Source organism: Myotis davidii, unplaced genomic scaffold (assembly GCF_000327345.1).
Source record: "Myotis davidii unplaced genomic scaffold, ASM32734v1 scaffold1491, whole genome shotgun sequence".
In the NCBI taxonomy this organism is placed as follows: Eukaryota; Metazoa; Chordata; class Mammalia; order Chiroptera; family Vespertilionidae; genus Myotis; species Myotis davidii.
The window spans coordinates 236,647-249,499 of NW_006282604.1; the positions used below are offsets into that span (position 1 = coordinate 236,647).

Here is a 12,853-nt window from a genome sequence, read left to right on the forward strand (position 1 = left end):
AGCGTATGGACTCAAGAAAGCCAGACTTGACACTGGTGGCAAGTACCACAAACAAAATGTAGCAGCCATTGAAACTTCATATTTGGTGGCACTCAGAATCGCCAGAGCTATGAAATCTCACACCATTGCTGAGGATTTACTGTTGCCAGTGGCCAAAGACATTGTTCGAGTTATGATCGGAGACAAATTTGTTATGAAATTGAGTGCAATTTCCTTATCTAACGACACTGTCCGCAGAAGAATAGATGACGTGTCTGCTGATATTCTTGACCAGGTAATCCAGGAAATTAAATCTGCTCCACTTCCAATATTTAGTATCCAGCTTGATGAATCTGCAGATGTTGCAAACTGCCCACAGTTACTGGTTTACGTGAGGTATATTAATGATGGCGACTTTAAAGATGAGTTTATTTTTTGCAAACCTCTTGAAACAACAACTACCACACGTGATGTTTTTGACACAGTTGGTTCATAAGCTCTCCTAGGAAAAGGTTTGTGGTGTTTGCACAGATGGTGCTCCAGCTATGCCAGGATGTCGCTCTGGATTTCAATGTTTGGTGCTGAATGAGTCACCAGAAGTCATCGGAATTCACTGTATGATTCATCAGCAAATATTAGCAACGAAGACGCTGCCACAAGAGTTACAAGAAGTAATGAAAAGCGTCATAAGTTGTGTCAATTTTATAAAGGCGAGCACTTTAAACAGTCGACTATTTTCGCAACTGTGCAACGAGTTGGATGCGCTGAACAATGCTCTGCTATTTCACACTGAAGCGAGATGGTTGTCGAGAGGAAAAATTTTAAAACGTGTTTTTGAGCTTCGTGATGAACTCAAAACGTTTTTTAATCAGAAAGCAAGACCGCAGTTCAAAGCACTTTCCAGCAATAAAAGTGAACTGCAGAAAGTAGCTTACTTGGTTGACATCTTTGCCATCTTGAATGAGTTAAATTTACCACTGTAAGGACCAAATGCGATATGCCTCGATTTGTCTGAAAAGATCCGATCATTCCAAATGAAACCAGCGTTGGCAAAAAAAATTGGATGAAAATAAAATTTACATGTTGCCTACCTTATCTGCTTTCTTTGAGGAACATGACATTGAACCAGACAAAAGGATTACGATGATAATTTCTGTGAAAGAACACTTGCACATGCTTGCAGACAAAATTTCATCGTACTTTCCAAATCTACCTGGCACCCTATTTGCACTTGCCAGAAGTCCATTCACAGTCAAAGTTGAAGATGTTCCTGAGACAGCACAAAGAGGAGTTCATTGAACTTATTAACAATGATGCAGTGAGAACTGATTTCTCTATAATGCCAGTTACAAAATTCTGGATCAAGTGTTTGCAGTCATATCCTTTTCTGTCTGAGACTGTGTTGCACCTTCTTCTTCCATTTCCAACAACATATCTTTGTGAAACGATTTTCCAGCTTGTTGGTTATCAAGTCTAAATACAGAAGTAGACTTGTTATGGAAGATGATCTTCGTTATGCTCTTGCAATGACTGCCCCAAGAATTTCTGATCTGGTGAGAAAAGCAATCTCAACCTTCCCAAGGGAGACTAAAGCCCTCAAGTATAAAGCAGAACCACTAAATAAGTCCTATGAACCCCCAGGTTGCTTTCCTATGGGAATGTGAGGTCTCCTTCAAGGACTAGCAGCCATTCTCAACCTGTGGGTCACGAACAATGAAAATACATCTGGCATATCAGATATTTACATTACGATTCATAACAGTAGCAAAATTAGTTATGAAGTAGGAACAAAAATAATTTTATGGATGGGGGTCACCACAACATAAGGAACTGTATTAAAGGGTCGTGGCATTAGGAAGGTTGAGAACCACTGCTCTAGATAAAACATGTCAAACTCAAAGGTTAACACAGGCCAAATAAAGAAGGCATGCGGCCCGTGGCCTGCAAGTTTGACATGCTTGCTCTAGATCCATCTATGTTGCAAAAGATAAAGTTTCATTATTTTTACCGCTGAGTAGTATCCATTGTGTAAATGTACCATAGTTGTTTTTTTTATCCACTCTTCTACTGGTGGGCACTTGAGCTGCTTCCATATCTTGACTATTGTAAATAATGCTGCAATGAACATAGGGGTGCATATATTCTTTTGAATTAGTGTTTGGGGTTTCTTCAGAGGTATTCCCAGAAGTGCAATCACTGGGCAAAAGGCAGTTCCATTTTTAACTTTCTGAGGAACCTCCTCAATGTTTTCCATATGGTTGCACTGCCAAGAGTGCACTGGGGTTCCCTTTTCTCCAACACTTGTTGATTTATCTATGGTAGCCATTTATCTATGGTATCTCATTGTGGTTTTGATTTGCATTTCTCTAATGATTAGTGATGTTGAACAACATTTATTTATTTATTTATTTATTTATTTATTTATTTTTAATCCTCATCCAAGGATATGTTTTTCATTTATTCTAGAGAGAGAGGGAGTGGTGAGGGGGAGAGCGAGAGAAAGAGGGAGGGAAACATCATTGTAACCGAGAAACATCTATCAGTTGCCTCACACACAGGTGGTTGCCTGCCATCTTTTGATGCACCGGATGATGCTTTAAGCCAACTGAGACACACTAGCCAGGGCTCAAAAAAAATTATATATTTTTTTATATATTTTATAAAAAATATATATATTTTTTATATATTTCTTTGCATCTATTTTTGTGTTCTCTATTTTGTTCCTTTTCTTAAAATCCTCACCTGAGGATATTTTTCCATTGATTTTGAGAGAGAGGGAAAAACAGAGGGAAATATTGATGTGAGAGAAACACATCAATTGGTTGCCTTCTGCATGTGCCTCGACCAGGGCCCAGGCCAGGGAGGAGCCTGCAACCAAGGTACATGCTCTTGACCCGAATCGAACCCTTTGGTCCGCAGGCTGACACTATCCTCTGAGCCAAATTGGCTAGGGCTCAAAAATTTTTAATGGTTCCCCATCTCACTTACATTGAAGCCGAAGTCTTTATAACGGCTTTCGAGGCCCTGCAAGATCCAACCTTTGTTGTTTTTCTGACCTCATCTGTGCTTTCCTCTGTCCTTGCTTTGCTCTATCTTCCCTGACTATAGCTAACATCCTTCTATGTTTGGATTAGGGTCTTTGCAAGGGCTGCTTCCTCTGCCTGCAATACTCCTCCCCCACATGTCTTCCGTGGCCAGCTCCCACTGGCTTCTCCATAGCCCATCTGTGCGAGAAGAGTGCCTGTGAAGGAATTAGTTGTGTCATAAGGAGTGAATAATAGAAGGGTATTGGCAAGTGTTGCAATTCTTTTGATGAAAAAGAGCCAGTGGATGAGATAATCCTAGACTTAGTAGCAATTGGTGAGTTCTGAATAATAATGAAAGAATTAAAGCAGAAAATACTTTGTAGCACGTTAATAAGATGAGGCAGCCTTCAGTTAACCATTGGAAACATATATCATGGTTCATGATTTGAAGGTCCCTTCACGAAATAAGGTATTGTGTTTCATAGTAGGTTTGGTGTCCTGCTGCTTAGTTATGACTTAATGATATGCCCTGGAGTTAAATAGAATAGATCAAAGAACTGCTTGAGTATCATTTTTGTAATCTATTATAAAAACTTAATAGAAAACATTTAATTATTAAATTCCTTCTTTAATTGATTATTAGGAGAAAGTGTTTCTGTAGTTAATCTTGTATGTTTCATTAAACAGGAGCACCAAAATGTAGTTTCTGTTTTTTTGCCGTAGCTGATAGATTTCAGAGCCTAACCAGTATTTAATTTATCTCAAATACCTATTTATTCTAGTCCTCTGTACCTTTTTAATTTTAATTGAAGGATTTATACTACATTTTATTTTATAAATTGCCAAAATGACTTATGGAAATAGACTTAATTGACATTATAAAATATCCTTTTATTAAGAGGAAATTACGATTCTCCGTGTCATAATCAAGAAGATTTGTGCCCTGGCCAGGTGGCTCAGTTGTTGGAGTGTCATCCCATACATTAAAAGGTTACAGGCTCAATACCTGGTCAGGGCACATATCTAGGTTGTGGGCTTGATCCCCAGTTGGCTGCATATGGGATGCAACCAATCGATGTTTCTCTAATCACATTAATGTTTCTCTCCTTCTCCTTCTCTCTCTCCCCCACCCCCTTTCTCCTTTCATCTCTATAAAATAAAAAATAAAAATTTTAAAGTACATACCTTGGGTGAGACAGTACAATAAATTTTAGGATCAACTGTATTTGTAGGTGTAAGAAGGATCACTTGCTTTTGAAGAGTTTAATATTAGTGGTTTCTAACTTTTTTGAGTCATAAACCCTCTTAACATTTTTGTACACTTTTATCACGAATTTGTTATATATGCAAATTCTAATCTCACCTCAAGAGATTCTGATCCAGCCCTGCTGGCATTGCTCAGTGGTAAAGTGCAAAACTATGAACCAGGAGACCACAGTTCAATTCCTAGTGAGGGCACATGCTTGAATTATGGGCTCAGTTTCCAGTGCAAGGGGCAGCCAAACAATGATTCTTTCTCATCATTGATGTTTCTATGTCTCCCCCTCCATTCCTATCTGAAGTCAATGAAAATAGATTTTTAAGGAAAAAAAGAGATTCTGATCCAGCAGGTCTGAGTTACGTTTTAGAAATCTGTATGTGTAATCACCATCCTAGGTAATTCTGGTGTAGGTTCTTGTCAGACCATATGTTTAAAAGCTGCTCCTGGCTCAGCCAGCATGGCTCAGTGATGGAGCATCAGCCTATGAACCAGGGGGTCATGGTTCGATTCCTGGTCAGGGCACATGCCCGGGTTGCGGGCTCGATCCTCGATTGTGTGCGGTGTGCAGGAGGCAGCCGATCAATGATTCCCTCTCATTATTGATGTTTCTACCTCTTTCTCCCTCTCCCTTCCTCTCTGAAATCACTAAAATATATTTAAAAAAGTAAAAACTGGTTCTGGGTTATAGTTTCAGGGAGTTTGCAGATTCCATGCCATCAGTGCATGAATCTTACCTGATACAAGTGAGCAACACCTTCAATAAGTTATATAGTAAAAACATTAATGAGTTTCTTAGGGTGTGTGATACTAGTATGTTAGAAAATTAATGATTTTTATTCAAATTTATGTGCAAAAGCAAGTCACATGGCTATATTTAACTTATGGGGTCTCTCTTTTTAGTAATGTAACGAATTGATATTTTTTTCTAATATTGAGCCACTTTGACATTCCTGGGATAAATTGTGCATAATTATGAGGTGTCATTCTGTTGATATACCACTTGTGTAATTTTCTATTTATTTAAGATGTTGCATCTATGTTAGATTGGTCTAGAGCAGTGGTTCTCAACCTTCCTAATGCCGCAACCCTTTAATACAGTTCCTTAGGTTGTGGTGACCCCCCAACCTTAAAATTATTTTCATTGCTACTTCATAACTGTAATTTTGCTACTGTTATGAATCGTAATGTAAATATCTGATATGCAGGATGTATTTTCATTGTTACAAATTGAACATAATTAAAGCATAGTGATTAATCACAAAAACAATATGTAATTAAACATGTGTTTTCCCATGGTCTTAGGCGACCCCTATGAAAGGGTCATTCGACTCCCAAAGGGGTCGCAACTCACAGGTTGAGAACCACTGGTCTAGAGTTTTCATTTTTTCTCTTCTCACCAGTTTGGTATCAGTATTTTCTTAGCATTTTAAAATGAAATGGAATATCTTCTTGTGTGGGGTTTTTTTTTTTGTCTTCTCAGTTTTCAGAGTTTATATAGATTTTAAATGTACATTTTGTGAGGAGTTTAGGGCAACTATAAAATTTGAGGCCATATTCTTTGCACACATGACCACCTTCATTTCTGACACTAGCTACATACATGAGGGGTTCCCAAAACAGCATGAGGTTTCATAATTTATTAGAAAAACTCATAGGTCTTACTGAAAGCTGCTTTACTCATGGTTATGATTTGTTACAAGGAAAGAAAAGATTAAGGTCAGCCGAAGGAAGAGACATATAGGGCTGAGTCCAGGAAGGTTTTTTCGAGCAGAGCTTCCCTTGTCCTTCCTGGTGTAGTCAGGTCTCATTTCTCTCCTTGCCTCACTGTGTGACAGTGCATATAGAGTACTGCCACCATGAAACTCACCCAATTTTTGATGTCCAGAATTTTTATTGAGGCTTTGTCATGTAGGCATGATTAATTGATTGCTCACATGGGTAATCTCAGTCTCCAGGTTGAACCAAAGCCCCCACCCTAATTTGCATTTTTATTGTTTCCGAATTGGCCAGTCCTCACCCAAAGGCTATGTGGGTTTGGTTAGTTCCCTTCCTAAATCACATTGTTAGAATATTCAGTATGAACCAAGCTCCCCAGGCAAATAATGACAACATTCCAAGGGCCCAGACTAGAAGCCAAGGGCAAAGGGTAGACCTTCACTTCGGACAACACCAAATTCTTCACTATATAATTTTGTACAATTGATTTTTTTTTATGGTTGTCTTCCTGTGATTTCTTGATACCAGGTTAAATTTATAGAGATTCCATTATGGAAAACTGGTTCTTTTAAATTTCTCTTGCTATCTTTTAAAAAATAAAAATAAGCACTTTTGATTTAACTGCATTTAAATTAAACTATTATTTATTCTTTTCTTTTTATCAAAGAATAAAGGTTCTCTTCAGTTTGAAGACAAATGGGATTTCATGCGTCCAATTGTGTTGAAGCTTTTACGCCAAGAGTCTGTTACAAAACAGCAGTGGTTTGATCTGTTTTCGTAAGTAATCCATTAATTCTAACATTTTGCTAACATAAAGGAAGTTTGGGTGGTGCATTTCTATATTCAAGTGAAATGTTTACTCTATTGATCTCTTTACTTGTTTAAAAGTATAACTACTTATGTTGGGGGTCCTCAAGACCACCTGATTTCAGTGATTTGGAAGGACTCATAGGACTTGACATGTAGTTATACTCACAGATATGATTTATTACAAAGCAAAATCCGCAAAGGGGAAAAGGCACATGGGGTGAAGTCTGAGGAAAGACACACAAACTGCCAAGAGTATTCGCCTAGTAGAGTCACATGAGGCACACTTAACTTCCCCAGCAACAGGATTGACAACGTGATGTGTTGTCTTCCAGAGAAGCTCATTGGAGACTCAGTGCCCAGGGTTTTTATTGGAGGCTGGTCACATAGGCAGCTTCTGCCTGTCATGTACCAAAAATTCAGACCCTAAGAAAAAGAGAGCAGGTGTTCAGTGTAAACCATACTATTTACACAAATAGATTATTAGACACAGTTAGCCATTCTTATCATTTCAGGAAAGTTTTGTCAGTGTAGGGCACTGTTGACCATTCAAGTTCTCAGATTCCAGCCCAGGCCAAGCCAGCCTTTCTAAGGAATACAGTCTCCAGTCTGCTGTGTTAACTCCTGGCCTTTGGCTAAAGGTCTTTACAGCAAAACTATTATCAGTAGGACTTAACACAGCAAGGCAAGACCAACCTATAGAATTGATCTCAGGTACATCTTTTAGAGGCCCTGGATTTAGTTAGTTAAAATAAGTCCCATTAACCATGAGGTTTGTCTTAGAAAAGTAGGTGACTTTCTGTATGGATCTTTTTACATGGACTGAAGTATCAATTCAGGCAAAGTATAACTCTGGTCTAAAAATTGAAGCAGACCTGAACACTTCCAGGGTTCAAGCAGTGTCATGATAGGGTACACAAATAAAGAAGTACAGTCTTAGAGAGTGTACATGGTACCCTTGGGAACAAATAGTTTACAATTGTTAGTCCAGAGTATAGGTTAAGAAGGCCCCCTAGTGTGCCCTCCTCCCAGACCTTTCACTCTAGAGTTCCTAATCCAGTCCAGTTAATTCAGTTCAGGCCTTGATTTCAGGCTTGGATTGCAATTAATTCCAAACAGTTTAATTTATCTATGACACCAGTTCATTTGCCTCACCAGTGCAGATTACATTTAGAGTTAGTCTTTGTGGAAAATGTCAGAATTGGGGCTGCTCTCTGCTATCTTGGAGCACTGTTAGGTGTGATTTGGAGCTCGGCAGTCAGCTTGAAGTCAAAGCATTCACAGCAGCATGGAAAGTTAACACCAGGAGTTTTTTATTTTGTTTATTTTTGTGTGTGTTTTGTTTTGTTTTTCAGGAAGAGGTGAAAGCTTTCCAGAATAGTTCTGAAAAACAAAAATCATTAATGTCCTCCTGATGCTGAGTTTTGTTTTCTCTCTCTTATAAAATCAGTATGTCCAATGCATTAATGAAAATTATTCATTGCCCTAATTATCCAGACCTGCAAGAGGAACAAAAGCATTTGTATAGAAAGACATTTTTGTACAACCTACCTAGAAAGATGTATCATATTTCGGGATTGGTCTGGATGAAATCCCAAGTTTTCAAAAACTTTCAAAATAGATTTACATCACCTCCCACCTCTTTTGTCTTGATAATCTAGTGAGCAGCCTGGAAAAAGTTAGTTCCTCTGAAAATAGCTGTGTTTAATAGTTAAGTTGCCTAACTAAAATGTGTGTACACGGAGGGGTGAGGTAAAAGTACAGGAAATAGAGTCAGGTTATTAATATGTTGTTGAAAACTGCAGCTAATCCAGAAAGCTGAACACAAGTCAATAATAGTGAGAGATCCCTAAGAGCAATGGAGAGTCCAGGCTGGAAGGAGCAAGTACAGTGCCCTCTGCCAACTAGAGCTTTTGTCAGTAACCACAAGTTAGGAAGGCACTTAGTCTCTGTGTCAGATAGATAAAACCAGGCAGCAGCTTGATTTCAGATGGTCCATCAGAGAATAAGCCCTTTTCTGTGGGCATTGCAAGTGATTCCGACGGTCCAACCACAGTACATGGTGTTTTCAGCTTATGGCTCCACAGAAGTGTGTCTTAAATCTTCAGCAATCAAGTCAAAGACGAGTTCATTGAGCATATGCCTGCTTTAGCTCAGTACACTAAACTGAAGTTTGAAGATTAAAGAGCCCAACACCAGACATTATCAGGTTATAGCTTAGATTCAGATCCAGGCTTAGGATTTGCGAATTCGGGATTCCAAAAAAGCCAATGACTTTTCTTTAGCGTTAGCAAAGACAACATATGACAGAACAGACAGTCATGTTCCAAGTCCCAGTGACAAGACTTTTCTAAGCCTATTTTACCCTTGCCAGTCTTAGATTCCAAATCGATCCACTCAAAAATAGCACATCAGGCTGGAAGATCATCAGCCTCTAAGGGCCAGACATCTGATTTCAAAAGAGCTCAGTAGCAACTAACAACTGTGTTTTGAAACTCCAAAAGTGTATTGCTATCTGGAGATTTTCTTTGTTTTCTTCCTTTTCTCAGAGACACCAATAGGTAAAAAGAACAGTAAATATCTTTCATTATAGCAACTTCATCTGTTTCCAATACTTAAACACTTTAAATTCCAATCCCCTCACCAGCAGTAAAAAGCAGGGAGGGCCAGAACCCGTTTGGCTCAGTGGATAGAGCGTCGGCCTGCGGACTCAAGGGTCCCAGGTTCAATTTCGGTCAAGGGCATGTACCTTGGTTGCGGGCACATCCCCAGTGGGGGTCGTGCAGGAGGCAGATTGATGTTTCTCTCTCATCGATGTTTCTGGCTCTCTATCCCTCTCCCTTCCTCTCTGTAAAAAATCAATAAAATACATTTTTTTTTTAAAAAGAAGAAAAAGAAAAAGCTTTTTTTTAAAAAAAAGCAGGGAGGGTGTGAATTGCTAACTTATTATTTTACAACTTTTTCTGATTGATATGATCCCTCTAGCATTTATGAGAGTACAAACATATAACATTTTATATCTTTATCATACATCCATATTTAATAGTCACAAAATACAAAGTCATCTTTTTAAACTTCCCCTGCTCCTTTTTTCATTACAAATATACTCAAATTCCAGGAGTAAAATTCAGCATTTATACCATTCACATAGTTGCTGGGAGACCCTACCTGAAAAGGACGCAGTATGGAGGGGTTGTTGCAGCAGCAAGTTAGGCTAAAGAAACAGTTGGAGTGGTTTCCCATCCCTTGGTTTATCTAAACCCTTCCCTAGCCCTGGGATCTAATTTAACTATTATTTCCTCATGCTTAGAAGAGAGCAACACAAAAGTTTAACCTTTGTGGCCCACCCAGAGCTTACCTGTGGGAACTTTTAGGTCTTTTCTCCTCCTACTTGGAGGTGAGAACAAAACCAAATGCATTATCCAGGCTGTACTGCTTCTCTTCTGACTTGAATCAACATGGCCAAAAGCAGCCAGGAAATTAAGCGAGGTAACTCGCCTGGGGTTATTTTTAAGTTTCATAGATATCATCCCTCTCATAGCAGATACCAACTCTGCTGCTGTTCATAGCCACCCAAGTAGGAAAGGTTTGTCATCCTACCATTTCATCCTTGCTTTTCCCAAACAATGCTTTCACCACGTTTCAATGAGTCAGTTCTAGTGAATCCCACTTCTGACACCAACATGTCAGCACTCTCAAGACCACCCTGGGTTCAAGGAATGCTAGGAAGACTCATAGGACTGACCATATAATTGTATTCCTGGATGTACTTTATTATAGTGGAGGATACAAAACAAAATGCCAATGAGATGCATGTGGTAAAGTTCAGGCTAACCAAGCATCTTCTCTGAGTGAAGTTACGCAGGATAGACCTGATTCTTTCAGCAACTAATTGTTACAACACATGTGAAATCCTGTCTACCATGGAAGCTCATTAAAGACTCACTGCCCAGGGTTTTACCTGGGGCCAGTCACATAGGCAGCCTCTGCCTGACATGAACCAAAGTTCCAGACTCTTAGGTGGAAAGCAGGTGTTTAACATAAATCAGATTTTTACAGATTTTTTTTTTTAAATCAGTATAGATACAGTGAACCAGTCTTACCAGGAAATGGTGAGAACATTCCCAAAATCCAAGTTCCCAGATGCCAACCAAGGGTCAACTTTGCAACCATGTCTTCCTAAAGATGGCTGTCTCACACCTGCTATAATTTATGTGTGCGCACTAGGGAAATACTATATCAATGACTATATCAGTGAATTGTAGACATGTGACTGAGTAATCTATATGTATACATTAAGCTATTGTGCTCATTTTTTCTCTTTATTACCTAAGAAAAAATCTAATTTCCCTAAACAACATAAAACTTGTTGCATATTAACTTATATCCATGATTCTGCCTTTTAATAAATTAGCATTTAATAAGAAACAGCAGAGACATTTTAAAACTTCATAGCATTCATATATACATGTATTTTTCTTAAATTATTTGATTAAACTATTTTATGAATAATGTGTTGAATGTGGTAGGGTTTCTTTTTATTTTTTCTAATTTGTGTTGATAATATGCTTTATCATCTAAAATAATGCTTGTTCTCTGTGCATCCTGCCTGGGAACAGGAGCATACTGTGAGGCCGTTCCTTGCTTACTGTGTACTTCTAAGCAGAAATAGTCAATAACTTTGTACTTGCTACAGCTAGTGGCTTTAATATACTGTTTTTAAAAATCTTTGCTCTCCTTGGAGTTACCCAAGGTTTATCAATATGTTGTCCTCTTAGAATTCCTGGATGTCTTATCATGCTATCACCAAAGTTGCAAGACCTACCTTTCCAAATTTTAGCCTATTGAACCATAATAATAACAGAGCTTGCTTATTTCTAAATCTCACGTGTTTGATGTATTGATGTTAAACTACATTGACTATTTACTCCCCTTTTCTCATAATCTGCATCCTTATTTTTCAGTAGGAGTGTTATTAACGTTTTGAGTGGTTATAAAAGATGATCCTACATGTTGTGGGTTGTCTATTATTCTGGCATTCATCCTCATAACATTTAGTAGCGGACACTCCTTGTTTACTCTCCTCCCCTTCCCTCATTATTGAACAGAAAAGGCTCTCATATGTTTCCAGATGTCCTTGGGAGGGGTGGGAAGCACCTCACTCAGTTGAGAATTACTTCTTTTTTTAAAAAAAATATTTTTATTGCCCGACCAGAGAGTTGGCCTATGAACCAGGAGGTCATGGTTCAATTCCTGGTCAGGGCACATGCCCAGGTCTCAGGCTCGATCGTCAGTAGGGGGTGTGCAGAAGGCAGCCAATCAATGATTCTCTCTCATCATTGATATTTCTATCTTCCTCTCTGAAATCAATAAAAAAAATTTTAATTAATAAATATCAAGGCTAGATCTAGAATCAGATTAACTTCTACTAAAAAGGGTTCCAGAAGGAGAGAACAAAAATAGTAGAGGAGAAGATACAGTCAAAGTACAAGAAGAAAGTTTCTAGGACTAAAAACTCTGTCCCTTGCCACCTATTCCTACAAGTCTTCATATTGAAGGTGCTTAAAAAAATGCCTAGACACATCCTCAAGGAATGTCAGAATTCCAAGGATAAAGAAAATAATCCTAATTCTTGCAGAGGAAAATAAGTTCCCTTCCAAACAAAACAGACTACCCCCACTCTTTTCATTGGACAAATGGGATGCAGGAGGTTAAAGGACAATTTTCTTTAAATATTTGAAAGGGTGGTATCCTATACCTAATCAAGTTTAAGACAAAATGGGGAGAAACTAAGATGGCAGCATAGGGGAACACTGAGATTGCTGCCTCCTACAACAACTTCAGAAACGCAACAAAAGGACAGGACGGTCAACATCCAGAACTACAGAAAGGCTGGCGGAGGGGAAATTCTACAACTAGAAGAAAAGAGAAAAACACATTGAGGATCAGGAGCTGCGGAAGTAAAGTGCAAAGGTACGGAGGCTCTAGCATGCAGAAGGGGGCTGGTACCTGAGGACGCGACTGGGGAGGGAGTCACAAGCTCCCGACTGCTCTGAACTCCACA

General features: G+C 38.7%; 1 protein-coding gene and 1 pseudogene across 1 annotated transcript in view; both read left to right on the forward strand.

Moving 5' to 3' along the window:
• LOC102763546 overlaps nucleotides 1–1,599 on the forward strand; it is a 36,878-nt pseudogene extending 35,279 nt beyond the window's left edge.
• Nucleotides 1,600–6,634: 5,035 nt separating this feature from the next.
• Nucleotides 6,635–12,853, forward strand: part of CUL5 (cullin 5) — a gene marked incomplete at its 5' end in the record, with an annotated part of 70,647 nt that continues 64,428 nt past the window's right edge. Inside the window, one exon of the mRNA XM_006753145.1 lies at nucleotides 6,635–6,759. Coding sequence (XP_006753208.1) covers nucleotides 6,635–6,759 — 125 coding nt within the window. The remainder of the gene's footprint in view (nucleotides 6,760–12,853) is intronic.